The following is an 18,627-nucleotide window of genomic DNA, read 5'->3' as shown; positions in this document are numbered from 1 at the left end:
GTTGTAGTTTTCAGATACAGTGACATTGCAGCTGTGTGCTGAGCCTTGTTTTTTCATAAGCAGTTATCTGTTTTAATGACAGGTGGTCACTGGCTGCCAAGAAAAGATCCAGCATTGGTAAGTGCAAACTGTTTGATTACATGCCTAAAATACTGATGAAATATCCTACTTGTGTTTTAGTAAAGTAAAATACAAATATTTCTTATACATTCTTTAGTATTACAGTTATTGAATGATCTTTTTGTTGCTGTTTTAATGTGGCTCATCCTTTTCAGATGTTTATTTCCTTATAATAGCTGTACTCAGTGTTTTGAAATCCAGTGAAATATTTTCCCTTTTAATGCCCTTTTTTAAAGAGTAAAAAAAACCCATATAATTATAGAAGAAAACTGAACTATTCTTTTGAATCTGACTAATCTTAAAATTTGTCTATTTTGAGAGAAATTTTTTTGAGGTGGGGAGAAGAATATTGAAATTCTTTTTTGGTTTTTAAATAAGCAGATATGGTCAAATTAATTTGTTCAAAAGTTTAAGAAACAGAAATTAAGAAATGTCTGCCTTTTCTCAGCATTCACTCAGGAAAACAGATTTCAGGGGAGAGGGTTACTGAGAGAGGTGAGGTTAGGGTTACTTGCTATTTTATGTACCAATCTATGGTTAATATGACACATTCTTGGTAAATAACACATATGACATTTGAGGAAAATATACTACTTAATGGAGAATGAAATCTTATGAGTTACCATAAGGTATAGCAGTGATCCTATAGATATCAAATTACAATGTAGCCATGCTGTGTTTACCAAGATTTTACTGAGAGAACAACGGGAGCTGTTGTGATTATCGTCTGCATGGTTATTGCAGAATCAGAGGAACTGCCCCCTTTAGTGGTGAGATTAAACCTTTGGTTATACACCATCAAGCATATAATATTTTAAATTTATTTTAAGAGGCTTTTTCTTCATGCCTGAGAGATCTCCAAGGAAATAATTTATAGTTAGTGTATATCAAATGTTTTTTGGTTTAAATGCACATAGACTGCAAGCAGTGGATAAGAGCAAAAAATCAGTGCAATCTGTATACATCATCATATTAAATTCTGACTATTTGCAAAAAATAATCTAAAAGTAATAAGTCCTACATATATATATATATGTATATATATATGCGCACACACATACACAAATATACAAGGGCTCCATTACTTTTCAATAAGAGAGGCATTATCGTTATACCCACTAGTGGGTTTCTTTACCTTTATTTTGGAATTCTTCATATGGCTCTTCCATATAAACTTAGACTAGATTAATATTAGAAACACAAATTTCTGGTTTAGGAACATGCTTTTTTTATTCCTCATGTTTTTAGAATAATTGGAAATAAATAATGTAGTGTATTTATTAGGAGTTAAAAAATGCCATTGTTTAACCTTTTTGGGGGGGAAGGGAAATAGGGAATTAGAAGATTGAGAATTGGGTTAAAAAGTTATTTTTTTTAAAAATCCATACCATCTGTCTTATGATCAATACCGTGTATTGGTTCCAAGAGAGAAGAGCAATAGGGGCTAGGCAGTAGGGGTTAAATTATTTTCCCAGTGTCATATATCTAGGAAATGTCTAAGTTCAAATTTGAATTCAGGACCTCCCACTTCTACGCCTGATTTTCAATCTGCTGAGCCACCTATCTGTCCCCTATGAGTTATTTATACAACCTATCTAAAATAGTGAATCATTTTTACTAATCAGACAGTCATCATATATTAAATGTTTACTATTTGCCAATCACTGTGCTAACTATTAAATAAATAAAGATGTGAGGGGGAAAAAGTATAGCATATTTGATCTGTTTGCCTATGTGTAACTTATCTAGAATATTTCTGCATCAAAAAATTTAAAAGCCCATAATTGTTGAAAAATTTCTTCTATAATAATATCTGATATGGTTAAGGAAGCAAATTTCTGTTTTTTTCCCTTAGAATGAGAGAAGCCACTTGAATCCAGATTTTGGGTGCATCACTATTTGCTGATACATGTTTTTTCTATAGTTGATTCTATTAGAAGTTTTTTCCACCAACCTTTCCCTTCTGTGTTAGAATCCACTGAGCTATCTAGCTGACCCTAGAAGTCAAGTTTCTACACTTGAACTTATTCTCATCAAAGTAGTTATTTTAAAAATTTTTTAAAGATCAAATGAAAATGATTTTTTATTCAATAAGCTCAGGAATTTCTACTTATGGAAATGTTGATTGAGATTTTGATCTTGAAATAATTTTGCTAGCATAGCCAAACCAAATACAGCCAATGATCACCTTATTTTTGAAGACAAATATATTTATGTCAGAAAAAAGGTGAAAGAAACCCAGATATGTGATGCTTATTGTTGATATTTGATTCTCTTTGCTTGTGCATATTCGAAGGCCTTTTTATTTAGGGGTAATGATGGATACATTCTTGGTTCTAGGATGAACTTACTTAACATCTTTTCAATGAGAGCAAGTTTTTGCAGTCAGTATCTTTATCAGACCAGAAGTAAGACTGGTTTGGCCTCAAAACAAAACAAAAACAAAAAATCCAGAAACAGTAAACTACACTTTAGATCTTTTGTAGGATAATACATATTTTTTGAACTTCTATGTAGGATTTTTTCACCTTATAAATAAATAGGTTCAAGTAATAATACTTAAAATTTTAGCCTCATAATTGCCCTTGACTAAATAAAAGTTTGTGCACACTTAATTTTGCTGGATAAGAAGACAGATTTAAGTTTAGTGAGTCAAGAATTGTAGAAACGTATGAGTTGGAAGTGTCTTTAGAGATCATCTGGTTCATCTTGTTATTTGTTCAGACACCTTAAGCAACAGAGAACTTACTGCAACCTTTTGAGGCAACAAATTCTGGTTTTTTTTTTTTTTGATAGCTTTCATTGGTAGGAGTTTTATCTTTATTGAGCTAAAATCGACCTCTGGCAACTACTACCTATTTATTGCCCTTTGCCCTCTGTGGCAAGACCATGTCAAAATCTTTTAAAAACAAGTGAAAAAATGTGACATTTCTTCAAAGACTTGAAGATGGTTGTCATGCCTTTTTGTTTCTAAGTATTTCTTTCTTTTTAGCCCATTGTCCTAGTTAATCATAAGATTTAGAGTTAAGAGATATTTAGAGGTTATCTGGTCCAAATCTCTGTTATTTACAGATGAGAATGCTGGGCTCCAAAAGCCAGTCACTTGTATGAGGATTCACTTATACAGATAGGCTCAAGATTTGAACCCTCTTGATTTCAAAAGCAGTATTATTTCCACTATACCACATGTTGTATTTTCTGTCTTCTCACCATGCGGATAATTCTTTGGACATTCTCCAGTTAATATCCTTCCTAAGATATGGCATCTAGCATCATACATGTAGAGGTATAAGGAACTTATAGAATTTATGTATTCCATCTTCATTTTGTACATGAGGAAATTTGCTCTCTCCCAAGAGGTTTGATAATTTGCCTAGTGATACACAGGCAGTAAGTATTCTCTGAGTTTAAATCTAGAACTCTTACTATGCTGTCCAAATATCATTTGAGTGGTTTGACCAGGGCAGTATAGAGTAGAACTATCACCATATTCAAATATGCATCTGTCAATGCAAGCTAAGATCACAGACTTTTTTGGGTTGTAATTTCATACTATTTATGCAGTCTACTAAAACACAGATTTTTTTTAATGCACACTATTATCCATCAAGGTATTCCTTCATTCTATACTTCATACACTTGATTTTTTGAACCAAGGTTTTTTACTTTCATTTATATTTATTTTAATGGTTCTTTGATCTTATTCATAATACTTGATCAGTTAGTAAGCATTTATCAAGCACTTATTTTGTATCAGCCTCAGATATGCATCTCCCTCTTTTTTTTTTAGACGTGGTCCATTATTATTGTAGAGTACTAGGTGAAGATTAGGTCTTTGGAACATTGCTTTAAAGATTTTATAGTTGATACTAACCCATTAGTCACTATTGATTGGATCCAGTCATTCAAGTAGTTCTAAACATCCCTCCCTCCATATTGTCCTTAAAGATATATCAGGAGACATTATCAAATGCCTTGTTAGAATCTAGGTGTACCATGTCTACCACATTTTCCTAATCCAAGTGTCTGAGAACTATCAAAAAAGAAATATGTTTGATTTGTTATGGCTTGTTTTGATGACTACAAGCTTTTCATTACCATTTTTTCCCTTTTCTAAATGCTTCCAAATGCAATTCCAATTGAGATATGTTGTAGAATTTAGCTAGGATTTAAGTCAACCTTGCTAACTATTGTATAGTTTGAAAACTCAACCCTTTTGCCTTTTTTTGAAAATGAAGACAATTGTCCAAGTCCAGGACAGTTTTCCAGAAATCACTGATAGCAATTTAGCAACCCATTTTTGGTAAGTTCTCAGGTATTCATTTTGAGCTTGATATCTAAAACCTTCAAGCCACAAAAAGTTAGGCCCTTTTCACATGGATTGTTATGTAGCTATAACATCCTTGTCTTGGTCTTACACTTGATTGTTCTTAAACTTCATTTTAGCAGACTTGGCTTAGTTTTTCCTCCTCTGATCATCTTCTTTGTATCTTGTTTTTGTCTTCTGTTATATTAATCAATGTTCCCACCTTCGTGCTATACATAGTTTTACTAAACAGGACATCTATGTCTTTATCCAAGATATAGAACATAACAGGACGAGAGATTGCTATTCCATTTGAAACCTCTTCTTCTAAGTTGATCTTGATCCATTGAACACAACTTTGGACCCAGTCAGTCAATGAATTGAAACCTACCAAGCTCTTTTACTTCTTTCTAGCTTGTCCATGAGATATCACAAAAAAACTTTGTCGTGATAAGCTTCAATTAAAAGAATTTTAACTTGTTAGCAAATAAAAGTCTGAAGTTCACTACCTTCTCTTTCAAAAACTTCATCTTTTCTTAGTAAGAAGTTAACCGGGGGCAGCTGGTAGCTCAGTGGATTGAGAGCCAGTCCTAGAGACGGAAGGTCCTAGGTTCAAATCTGGCCTCAGACACTTCCCAGCTGTGTGACCCTGGGCAAGTCACTTGACCCCCATTGCCTAGCCCTTACCCCTCTTCTGCCTTGGAGCCAATACACAGTATTGACTCCGAGATGGAAGGTAAGGGTTTAAAAAAAAAGAAGTTAACCATGTGGTCAACTCTCATTTACTCCAGGGGTTAATGATCCACACCTTTGCTTGTCTCCTCTCACAAACTTTTAACAATGTGTTATCATTCATTGCCCATTCTACCAGAAGATGGAAAGAAATAGGAAGCTAAGACTTATGGGATTTCTGTGAATTTCATTTATCAGTTAATTCATCCATGCAGTATATAGATATCAAGGTAGAGTCTTTGAGTAACATTGCCAAAGTTTTCCATTAATCTTTTTGAGGGAACTGTAAGGATTTATTTAATGTTAGAGAAGTAAAGATATGAGACTGACCTTCTCATATGTGTATGTTATCTAACTACTAAATAATGTTGCAAAATTTCAACATTGAAAGAACTAGGTTAGCTAGTTGAGCATTAGATTTATTGTATAGGTATCAATATAAAAATGAATCTTTTCTTTTTATAGTATGTCAAAGCATCAAATTTGGTATAGTTAAAACAAATCTGCAATAGTGATATAGTAAGAGTCTTGGGGGGGATGAACTAATCCCAGAGGTAAGGGTTCTAACTGGCATAAACATTTTAAAGAAATGGAGAAGATGTTCATCATGAGGCAACCACCCAATGGCTTATAAAACCAATCAAAATACGGCATTCATATATGTAATACAAGAATGATGGCTGAAGAATTAAATTTGGATGATGAAATACTGAAGTAAAGTTGCTACAACAGTTTTACCAATGCAAAATAGATGAAAAAATGATAAAATGAAGTTGCTGAGAATAGTAGATAACATGTACAATAGTACTTTAAAGTTTACAAAGCACTGCAGATATGTTAATTCGTTTGAGATTAAATTAATTGTATTTTGATCTTTCAAGAGAAATTGGACAAGATATTTTTCAGAAAAACTCTGAATTTCATAGTTATGAAAAATTCTGTGTTTAGAATCATCTGTAAACACAGCTTCAAGGCTTTCATCAGAAAATTCTAAAATTTCTAAGAATCAAGAAAGTTTGTATGTAAAAAACAAAAATGAAGAAACATTTTTTTGTTTGCTTTGGCATCAGTTCTTTTGTTCATGTAAATTTCATCCCACCAAGGAGAAATAGTTAATCAGGCTCATTATATAGAAGTTCTTAAGTATTTAAGAGATTGTTTGATACAAAAGGAGAACTCTTTGGTCCAATGATTAGCTTTTTTTTTTATTATGATCATACTCTAGCACACTTTTTTTTTGTGTGTGTGAAATACTCTTTCACTCAAAAATGTATTAGACTGATTATCTACCTTATTCACCAGACTTGGTTAAGTGTTAGTTGACTATTTCTAATTCTTAAAGAATAGATATTTGTCACTATTTAAATCATTACTTTTTAAACATCAGAGACATTTTCAAATCTTATATGTCACTTGGTAGGAAAAATAAAGGTTGATAGGCAATTCTGAATTGTGAATGCAACTAATTTTTGAACTGTGCTCAATGAAGTTTTCTTCCTTGTCACACTCCTAAACTGCCTTCCCTTACCATTCAACTAGTCTGTGTGTTCTGTAAATGCAAACTAAGTCTAGTCAGAAGGAAAAGCAAATTAGAAAGATGCATCTCCTGAGAAAATCTTGTATACCTGTAAGTCTTTGGTACTGTTTCTCCCTCTTATTATGGAGAATTGAGGTAACTATAGAGCATCTACTCTGTATCAGGTACTATGTTGAGTACTTTGCAGATTTTGCATTTGATACAGCAACTCTGAGAGGTAGATGTGATTATCCTCATTTTAATGATGAAAGTTGTGACTTGCCCAGAGTCAGATTTGAAAGTAAAGTCTTCTGACTCTTGGCCCCTGACTCTAACGTTAAATTCATGCTCTGTGTACTATGGTGCCACCTAGCTGCCCCCATGAAAATTTGTGCACATTTTACCAGTAGTAGAAAGTTGAGTGTCACGCCTACGATACCCTTCATCTTCTTAAGTTCCTGGTCTGTTTTGGAGGATATGAGAATGGTTACTAAATTTACTAATATTGCTAGATTTGCCTAACAGACTTATGTTCATATAACTTTTAACTTTTAATTTTTTACTAGATTTTACCTTCTTAGCTTTTGTTTTCAGTTTCATCATCAGGTAGTGTTTCCCTGATTTTAAAGATAAGAAGAGTGGAGGCACAGAGAGGTTTTCCAAGATCTTGCAATTAGCTAGTTATATAGTTAAATGGTAGGGCTGGAACAGAAAATCAGTCTCTGTGACTGTAACTCAGTGTTCATTTCATTGGATGAAGATGCCTAACTGTTAGTAGCATAAGTAGGAGTGCTGGAGTTTGAGTAAGACCAGTGTTTGAATTCCATGTTAGACAAGACCATGTGACAGTAGGTAAGTCATTTTATCTTTCAGAGCTCCAATTTATTACTCTGTAAAAAGAAGATCATATGATATAATATTATATACCTCAGAGTTGAGGGAAACACTTTGCAAACCTTAAAAGTTTACAGACAAATTTTGTCATTGGTTTTATATTTTAAAGATACCCTTTTGAGCACTTTAATGCAAACATCTTAAAGGTTCCAAGCCATTATTTTCACTCATATTTATGATAGTTTAGGGAATAGTAGGTTAAATATAAAGATTTAGTTTTTGAAAAAGATAGATATGAGTATTTTCACATTGTAGAAACATGTTTGTTTTTTTTTTTGAAAAAAAATTGATTAAATCCCCTAAGACAAAGTAGTATCTCATTTCATGCAAATAGTTTAATTCTAGAAATTTTGTTTCCTTGACTGTTTTTCAAGAAAGTCACCATTTGATACACTTGGTCTAGTTTGTGCATTTCCAATAAAAGAGGCATCAGATTTTCATATATATTTATATGAAAAATAAATAATAAGTACATGTATGTTCATGGACTTTTTTTGACCAAACCTGTTTCTCAGGGTTGTTAGGAAGAATGTTGGGCCTTACATTTTGTTAGTCTTTGATAGTGAGTTTCATGCATCTACATTGTACTTAAGTATTTCATTGATGTAAAAAAAAGTAGAGTGATATTTTTAAAATGATTAGTTTTCCTCATTAATGATTTCAGACAGTAAAATAGAGACAGGGAAGGTCTAATTGCTCCAGCTGTTCTCATTGCTTAATTCAACCATAAAAACATGTTACTTCCTGAAATATCAGCTTCAAATTTTTCCTCATGTCTCCTCCACCCCTGCAACATTGTTCATATACTTGCAACCTTTTCAAGATCTTTTTAAAGAAAGGTAAATCTCAACTATATACATAAACTTACAGGGATGCAAAAATCTTGCTTTTTGTCTTCAAATACTATTATATCTACATGGTACTTTTGCAATATATATTCTGTGCTGGACACATAGTGAGTGTACAGTAAATATTTGCTTAATTGAATTGAATGTTGTAAGCTCAGACTTCTGGCAAGGGTGATTTTTTTTTTCCTGTTCAAATCTAGAAATGCCTCATAAAATTGCCTTTCCTTCAATAGTTAGTGGGATATAGTTTTATGAAAACTTTCCTTAAATGAAACTCATCTTGAAAAATTATTACACAAGTCCATGTCTCTTTAAACTTTAAAACATCTCATATTAAAACTCTACTGGACAAATCAAAACACCTCATTTAGGAAGAATTTTAGCAAAAAAACAACTTGCAAATCTTAATAATTGAAAAAGATTTTGAAACAAATTGCATTTTATCTCTGGATAAGAAAAATATTTTTATGGTAAAGATGTTAAAAAATAACTTTTAAAAGTTGGCTGGAGATTTGTTGGAATTGCCATCAGTCAACTTTCCTTGCTTATAAAACCTTCCAAATCCTCTCCCCCAGCCCCCCCACCCCCCCAAAAAAAAGAAAATTAAATTCAGCAAATCTCATTGCTTTTAGCCAGTGATTAAATCTCTTGCTCTTTTTTGGTGTCTTAAGCTGGTCCCAGAAGTCCTTGTGTTACTTTTATCCTAAGCAAGTGATGTAGAACTTTGTCCTTTCTCTCAACAGTTATTCTTCTTGTCAATTGCATTCATGTAGATGATCAGAGACATTGCAACACTCTTGTTTTTTATGGTTTTCATAATACTTTAAAAGGGGATTAGTGCTGATCTAGGGTTAAATTTCACCCTTACCCTCCATACCAGCAAACCCCTCCCCCTTCATTTATTTATTTATATTTTTGGCAAGAAGAAATTGAATACTCATAAACCTATGTGATTGGCAGGAGGACTCACAAAAGAAAGAAACACAAGTCCCTAGACTGCTTCCTTATTATTCATGTTTTATGCCTTTACTTCTAGGAAGAATGTATTTTATGTTCATGTACCTTGGCTAAAGTTCTTAATGAGAGATTTAAAGCTTTATTTATATTGTTTCACTTATCAGAACTTTTTTTTTACCTTTATCAACCTGGATTATAATGTAAAAAAGCAACTATAAATTAATGGAACTATATTATCAGACAAATTCTGAGTCAGATATTTCACACTTGCCTAAATTGTGTTTTCTCTATCCCCATTGTAAATTTTTATTTTTAAAAGACAAGTAAAAGACTGGTGGGGAGGGCTGGGGGAGGAAGTTAACCTTTTTTGGGGAGATGAGTGGGGAATACAACACTGATGTTTTGCCTGTTAGAGACAAGTATTCTGGAGATATTTTACTGTGCTTATAGTCCCATCTTTTCTCTTTAGTTTTTGATCAAATTAATTTTTCAGTCATCAAATTGAATGAAGCACAAAAGTTTCTTTTTTTCAAAGCATTAAATAATAAAATGAGAACAATACTTTTTAAGAAGGAAAGTTTTTATTATAACTATTACTAATTATTATATTCTTAATAGCTTGTATTTACCAAACACTTCATGGTTTGAAAAAACACTTTATAAATGTCATTTCATTTTGTCCTCATATAACCCTGGGAAGTTGATACTATTATCTCTTAAAATGAGAACAATATTGAAACCTTTTAGGGAAATAGAAAGGACCCTTCTGTATGTTAGTGTATGTATATACTCAGTGTAACTTTTTGATCTTGTATTGCAGGAGCTGTGCTCTCCTAACTAAATTATTTAGGGCAACTGTTTAGAGATCACTATCTTGCCAAGTATTATACACTGGACATTCAGGCTCACTGACTAATTCAGCTTTTAGAAGAGTTCTTCAAGTTGTAATTTTTCCCAATCAAGAACACTGCTTGACTCCCACTGGCCTACTTTCTTCAGTGACAGCATTTTAAAACATCCTCCTTCATATCCTTTTTCCTTTGAAGTGGCTTTTATTTAGTTTTATTCTGGTTCAAAAAATACCATTGTTGAGAACATATGAGAAATAAAATCTCAAAAAACTGAACCCCACATTCTAACTACTTTCCTGTATGTACACATATTATTTCTTAGAATAGAATTGTTAGTAGCACAGTGCCTGGCACATAGTAAACATTTAATAAATTCTTGTTAATGATTGGTGAATTTAGTTTTGATGACTTAGAGGACTTGGACTGATTCGAAGCAGATTTTTTTTTCTCTCTTTGCTGATATCAATTTCATTGTAATTTTGAATATGTAGAGAAGATTTTTTCTTTTGGCGAGAAGCTTATTTTTCCACATAGAGTATGCTAATTCTAATAGTGCTTTCTAAACACAGCAACATTTAGGTAATCATCAAGAAGTTTGGCTTGAACAAAATATGTATATAAATTAAAAAAAATAAAAAATTTAAAGTATTACATAGTAGATTTAGTAAGTTTCATATAGGTATTAAGAATCTCAGTAAGGAAGGGATAGTTCTTGAGTAATGCTTTTTCCCCCGAGAATTTAAAAAGTGACGTTTCTAGGCACTATGTAGAAAAATCAATAATTTTTATATGAAATATCCCCCAGAGATGTCTTATGTGCTGTTTTTGAAATAAATGTTTGTAAGGAGGATTTTTGGAAGGTATTTGAACAAATCATAAAGGTAATAATAACATAAGAGTAAATGTACTAGAAAAATGTCAGATTAGCTACGAAGTGGTTTCTAGTTTTGTTTTCCTACTTACTGGTTATGAGGCCTTTGTTGATCTTTTAATTTAAAGTTGCCCCTCTGCTTTGTAGATTCTTATCTGTAATTTGAAGTTATTGATACCTGACAATTACAACTAGATCATAGGCCTATAGAGCTAGAAGAGCTTTAGAGGCATTTGAGTCTAACCTCATTTTACAGATGAGGAAGAAACGGGAAATAGAGAGGGAATCACATGGTAAGTAAATGAAGTGGGAATTTGAACCCAGGTTTTGCTGATTCCAAATCTACCATGCCACACTGTCTGATGTTTTGAAGGTGAATGAGAAAATATCTAAAATAGGTCACAGGTAGACAACTATAGGTTATTTTTTATTAGTTTATTGTTGACTCAAAAGTAGGTTGATTACAATAATAATTTTTATTTAACTCTGTTATCAGAGAGTAGTTATCTTTCATTGGTGACCTAATATTTTTTTCACCCCCCTCTGCATATTTGACATCTCTTTTTACATAATTGTTTTGTTTGTATTTCTCTCTATTGACAGTACCATCTCTGCTCAACTATCTTTTTTGGACATTTTAACTCTCATTTACTTTTTTTTTTAAACCTTTACCTTTTGTCTTAAAATTAATTATCTGTTGCAAGACAGAAAGGAGCAGTAAGGGCTAGGCAGTTGAGATTAAGTGACTTGTCCCAGATCACACAGTTTAAGTCAATTTTGAACCTAGGACTTTCCATATCCAGACTCTTTATCCACTGAGCCACCTAGCTGCCCCCTCATTTCCTTTTTTCCTTTTTCTGTGTTCATTGATTATATCCTAGAAAAGAATCCTTTTGAAACATTGCCACTAACCCAGAGATGGTTTTAAAAAAAAAAAGAGCCTTTTTGCTTAAACTATTTTGGAATGAGGAACTGAGCAGAATTAGCACTGGGGGAAACTAGATAAAATAGTGAACTTAAATGCTATTTCAATACTTAACTCCTAAAATACTGGTTTCCCGTGCTCAACATTTTAAAAAATTTTCTTTTTTTTCCCTTTCATCCTTTACCCCCATTGAAAAAAAAAAGAAAAACAAAACTCAGTCAAGAAAAATAAATTTTTACAATGGCATTGTCCAAAAAGATATGAGATCTTCTGCATCTTTACTGACATGTTACTGCTAAATTTATGCATTAATTTTTTTCTTCCTCTGTAATTTCTTAGAAAAGTCTGAATATTCTCATATTAGCCATCTTTCCTTTCTTCATTCCTTGTTTACACCTCCTCATAATAACCCTCCTTTCATTGTTTCTTTGGTTGCTGTTTCTTCATTGCATCCCCTCTTTTTAAACATTATTTAAGTGTGAGAAGATACTTTTTTTAGCAAGAATTGTGTTCAATTTTGTGATGTTAATGTTTTGTTTAGAGTCTGTCTTCAAAAATTTCAGTTTCTGTTATAATATATGGTGAGTCAGAGCTATTGCTAAAAGATTTGTTAATAAAATGATTAAAAAAAACTGATTTAATCTATTTAGTTGCTAAAAGTAGCTTTTAAAATTAGTTTGTCTAGCCGAATGGTAGTCTATCTTCTGATTGAATTGTTTTTTGTGTATGTTTACTTAGTATTTGGTGCTAGGAATGAATTAACTTTTGTTTGTCAACAGGAGGAAGGTAGAGCATGACTATGAGGCTCTTCAAGAAAGACTCAGCACATTGCCTGATAAACTCTCTTATGATATTATGGTATGTATTGGGTATTTCATTTAAAGTAATGTGCTTAACCATTTTATTAGCTGAGGATATTATAGCATCAAGGTATATTATTCAACTTTATGAAAGTATACTTAATACAATAATTATAACCATAGCTAAGCATTTATTTCAGTTCTTTTAGATCTATCATAAACTTTCATATTAATGACACATGAAGAACTGATGGCATAAATGTTAACAAAATTTGACATTTTGGGTATGCAGATTTATTGTGTAGAAAACTATAGTTATGATAGAAATATGGCACTTAATAATTTCCTGTTACCCAGAGCAAGAACAGACCATAATGTTTTGTAATTCACGGAATTAAGCTCTGGGGCATTGATTTTTATATAAAAAGGTGTTGCTAATTTTTTTCTTAATGATCTTCCTATTGACATAGTGATCTATTCTTATTCCCTGAACTTGAATCTTTTGTTCTAAGTGTATTCCTCTTGTAAACTTTATCCTTGTTGTCTACACTAACCTTGTATATATAATTCTCCCTTGTATAAACTTGTTGAAGCCATTTATTTTTAAATTTGTGCTTTATTATAAAAGCATTGTTTTATTAGAATTAATTTTTACTTTGTTCTTTATAAAGCCGAATTCCAGAATGATGCTTCATCAATTTATATTTCATTACAAATCTGCTTTCTTCAGAATTGTTGAGTAAACAAAAAATGTGTACATTTATGATCCTATGATTTATAAGCCTATGAAAAATGACAGTTTGAAATTCTTTTACCAAGATACATTAGCCAAAATCAAAGCCCAAGACAGGAAATTTGGTGCTGGATCTCTCCTTCTACCCAGTTTTACATTCATTCAAAAACCAAAATAGGTTTTCAGATTAAAGTACTAAGCTTACATTTTTTAAAAAAAATGTGTAGTTTAGGGTTTTTTGCAGGGGCAGGATTTAATATACTCATTTAAAATACTTGTAAGGTGTTAAAAGTTATTTGGCACAGATAAAACATTGGCTTTTTATAACATGTATTTTCAATTTATTTTCTCTTGGACTACAGGTACCTTTTGGTCCTCTTGCCTTCATGCCAGGACAACTTGTTAGTACCAATGAAGTCACGGTTTTACTTGGGGACAACTGGTTTTGCAAATGCTCAGCAAAGCAGGCTGTAGGTTTAGTAGAACATAGGAAAAAACGTATGTATTCCTTTTAGGGGGTATTTCTTATATATGTGTGTGTTTAAACATAGATACAGATGTTTGTATGCATATATAAAATATATTTTGGTCAGAAACCATCAAATTTACAAATTGTTCATTACTGAAAAAATTCCTTGCTCTATTAGTCAAGAATTGCAGCAGCTGAGTTGGACTACTAAATAGAATATTATAAAACTTTGGCATTTGTAGATGAAATATCTGGTTTGGCAGTAATGATTATGCGTTTGTAGAAATTAGAAGTATTGTGTGCAGTTTAAAACTTGCAGGTGATTGAATTTGCTTTCATATTCTCATTTTTGTACATAGTATTTTAGCTAGCAGTGAAGATTTGTTTTCTATGCTGCAAATTTAGACAAAAATTGGAGAATTTAAACATATGCATTTTGATTTGGAAGAAATTGTGATTTTCCTCTAAATATTTCATAAGTTGTGTTCTTTTTTAAAATGACATTTGTTGGTACTAATTTCAATTAGGTTCTTTTAATATGTGCTAACTTATTTTCATAGACTATCATCCTACTTACTACCTATATGATCTTGATTCTAAAATTTTTAGTTCACATGAACTAAATCTTTAAAACCTGTGTGAAGAGGATGGTTCAAACTGAAATAATGCTCTTATATTTACTGGATGGTTTGAAGTCCTTGTTCTATTTTTACTTAAGCATTTGTTATATTTATTTCAATTTTGTTTCTCTCCCAAACTATTAATAACCTAATTTGATTACTGGTTTATTTGAATGGGTTGATTTTGCTTTTAGTTCTGTTGTTTTATCAAAAGTAGCCAATATCTGAAAAATCCATTAATAATTAGGTTTATAAATTTTTTTGACTAATGTTCTTGCCACATGTGGCCATGAAAATAGAACTCTGGTTTTGATAGTCTAGCTACTCCAATATGCAGAGTTTTTAAAAACATTTTTTTTCAAACAATCTTTTTCTCTCTGGAAATATACATTAGTTTTCTTTTGCATAAATGAAATAAGACTAGGTGATATTAAGGGTACTATTAATTAGTAGGTGCATTAATACCCTGAAGAGTCAGTTTCTTCACCTGCACATAGCTGGGTAGTGGTATCATTGGCTGCAAAACCAATTTTGTAGTAGAATTCCAGGAACAAAAGCAGATCGTTTCCTCTGTGGATTTAAACTGTGACACATTTTTCTTTCTTGTGAATATTATCCAGAGTAACATGAGCATTTGTTTAGGCAATAGATTACATTTATAGAGTGCTTTTTTCAGAGTTACAAAGCACATTTTAAAGAATTTTATTGATGCTTTTTATGTCACTTTCTACAGCAACCATATAATATATTGTTTTGATAAGATGCATGCAGATATTGTTATCCTTTTATTACAGACTAAGAAACTGAGCCCAGAGAGGTAAATGATTAGCATTTCTAATAAGTGGTAGGAGACCAGTACTTGAACCTAGGTCTTTCAGCATTAGTCCAGGGCTCAGCTTTTGGCACACATGATTCATTTGCCTGAATTAGAAGGTAGTTTAAAAAAAGAGAATCAATGTAATGTTTGGGAGAACTGGAATAATTTTTTAAAAGCTCTTTCACCAGCAGTAACTTGGACAAGTTCATGGCTGCTGAAGTTTGTGTATTTTATAGATATTTGAGAGCATAATTTTAAATACTTTCCCTAATCTGCTAGATTAATAGAATATTTTTTTGTATAATGTAGTTCTAGCATGTGTAATTGTACAAAAAATGAGAATTGTAACTTTGAATAAAGCTGCCAAAAATGCTGGCTTATGGTTGGAAGCTTGTTTAAAATAATTTTTAGAACACATATCAATTTGTTTAAAAAAACTGCTAGGGTCAACACATTTTAAATGTATTTTTGCAATAATTTTTAATCACTTTGAAGAAAATATTGTCTTCAGCTATATTATAGTCACCTCTATGTTGTAAAAAGGTATTCTTTGAGTCTTTGGCATTCAATGAGCAAAAAATCCCTTTGATTTAAAAATACATTCGCATGCAAAAAATCCCTTTGAATTAAAATATATTCGCATGTTAATTTTAGTTGTAACTATTAAGTCCAAAGAAATCAGAAAGACCAGAGAGAGAATTAAAGCAATGTTTGAGAATTTATATATTAATGATTCCATTAGGGTTTTTTCCCTAGGAAATGGAATTTATATCTTATGTAGGGCTCTATCTTCATACTAATAGTATATACTTGATATAGTTAATGATTTAAGTTAACTTTCTCAATTCTTGCATCAATTCTCAAAATATTTGAAGATATTTTGTTATCAAAATTCAAGTATTTCTTGTGGAATTTTGGAGCAATAATTTTTAAAGTTGGGGAGAAATTCAGCAAACATGAAATTTTGAAGGGAAAAAAAGGATTTTGTGTGTTACTTTAGTATGAATTTTGTTTTGGACTTCACCAAGGTGAAGCTGAAAAGAAGTAAGCTGTTACTGGTTTTGTCTTTGGATACTAACTTTTTGAAAACATAGTTATGCGAGTTACTTTAATATTTGTCAAAAGGATTTTCAGATCAGAACATATCCTTTTCTTGTTTTATAAATTGAATTTGGAAAGACAGAGAAAGAAGGGTTAAAGGATACTTGGAAGTTTTCTTTGTACTTTGGAAGGCTGCAGTGAGCTGTGGGGGAAAGAGTGATATTTGGAGGATACCATTGGGCAAAACTTTTATTTCCTTAAGCAGTTTTCCCTGTTGATAAAAGCCTGTAGCAACAAGATGGTTTTGTAGTTTTGAAGTATTCTTCATATCTAATAACATTTTTGTACAAGTTGACAATTAATCACAGATAGTGTTTTTACTATTCTTTGTTTTGTAACATACTATTATCATCAAATTGGTTTCCTTTAAATCTATTCTGTAGAAGTTTATGGAATTTTAAAGTGTGGATTTTATTTTGTCTTTGAGGGGAATTTTTTTCCTCCAGAAGAAAACATTTCTAATGCCATTATGGGAATCAGTGAGCAAATAGGATTCAGTATGCAGACAGATTTTTCTTTATTGGACATATTTTCAGAAATGTGTTCCATTTGTTTACATGAATGTATAGATATAAATGAATTTAATTTGAATTTTTATATTATGGGCATTAAATAAAAAATTTAAATGAAGAAGAAATGTTGGCTAAGAAGATAGGTCCCTGTGTCTTTAGAAATTTTTTGAGTCTGACTTCAAGAGAGCAAGTAATATTTAGAAATGGGTTTTTCAAATAAGTTTATCTAAAGCCGTGACTTTGCTATCCTGTGCTTGCATGTCTCTCTTGGATTCATCTTTTAAAGTATACATACAAACAGCTTCTTTAAAAGTTTTATTGTTAGAAACTTGATTTCTTGATACTTAGAAGCAAGATAGTTTGGTTAGTACATCTAAAATGTTTGAAAAAAGAACTTTTCATGTACTCTAATCTTTAAAACAGACCAACCCTGGCCACACACAGGTCTCCTAATTGGAAGTGGATGATAAAGATGAAGCTGCTGTAGTGGAAACCAAATGAATAATTCAACTCAGCTATATTAATATTTAATTGAGTGCCCATGGGGTGTGCAACGTTTTACTAGGGGCTATAAGGTAAGATCTTATGGAATATAGAACAGCCTGGCCCCTGTTAGGGTTCTTTATATCAGTTCTTAGGTCTTTAAGATAAAGTACCTTACACATGGTAGGCCTTCAACAAATATCTATTGAATGAACAAGATGAATTTTGTTTTCTCTATGTGATAATTGTTTTAATTCATTTGGCACTTTTTGTGACAATATTTTGTCACCATAACACAACTCCTTGTACCTCAGAATGCAGTGTTGCGTTTTTTGTATTAAAATATATTGTTTGGCCATAGATTAAAAAAATAGCAACATGTTTGGCATGAATTGAGTCATTTGTGATAGGGAAGTATTGTCAGGCCTTTTCTAGACTACAGGGGCTTCAAGCTTTGTTTCAGGATGCAGATTCCACAGTATGGGTAAATTGGTGCCTAGTTAGTGCCAGAGTTGCTTCTTATTATTAACTGCATCTGAACCCAAGGAAAGTTGAGTACAGTTTAAGGATGCAAAAATTTAATCTTTAGTAAGAAAACGGAAATATAGAAGGTGCCACTTATATATGTCTTTAGATAGAAAATAAATTCATTTATACCAGGAGTGGGGGTGAGATAGAGCTCTGATATTTGCATAAGAATCTTAATGTTTTCCCAAGAATAATGTGTGAAACAAGGATGGCTGTGGGTATAGCTACATATTCAAGTTTAGTTAAAGAAGACCTGAAAATAATTTTAAATCATTAAAAATAATTGAGAAGGTAGCATGGCATGTAGGTAAGAAGTCTGGCTTTAGAGTCAAGAAGACCTGTATTCAAGTACTTCCTCTGACAAATACTAGTTATATGTGGGCAAGCCACTTAGCCTCTCAGTGTCCCCAGATAATTTTAGGATTGAATTACCAATTTGTATAAATGAGAGTTTCTATAGCATAAATTCTCAACATTAATAAAATCCTAGGTAAAAACCAAAACTAACATAAAAATCATACCCAAGCCCATTACAGATTCCATC

General features: G+C 31.8%; 1 protein-coding gene across 3 annotated transcripts in view; it reads left to right on the top strand.

Moving 5' to 3' along the window:
* URI1 (URI1 prefoldin like chaperone) overlaps nt 1-18,627 on the top strand; it is a 66,018-nt gene that overhangs the window by 29,472 nt on the left and 17,919 nt on the right. Inside the window, exons 2-4 of one of the 3 annotated variants that reach the window (XM_007474799.3) lie at nt 83-117; nt 12,800-12,878; nt 13,916-14,051. In XM_007474799.3, the coding sequence (XP_007474861.1) occupies nt 83-117; nt 12,800-12,878; nt 13,916-14,051 (250 nt within the window). Of the gene's footprint in view, nt 1-82; nt 118-10,193; nt 11,389-12,799; nt 12,879-13,915; nt 14,052-18,627 lie in introns of those variants that run through there. The other 2 variants (XM_016427803.2, XM_007474800.3) reach the window with 2 other exon arrangements.

This window comes from Monodelphis domestica, chromosome 1 (assembly GCF_027887165.1).
Source record: "Monodelphis domestica isolate mMonDom1 chromosome 1, mMonDom1.pri, whole genome shotgun sequence".
Taxonomy (NCBI): domain Eukaryota; kingdom Metazoa; phylum Chordata; class Mammalia; order Didelphimorphia; family Didelphidae; genus Monodelphis; species Monodelphis domestica.
Note: the sequence above shows the minus strand (reverse complement) of the source record. Positions and strands in the feature narration are given on the sequence as shown.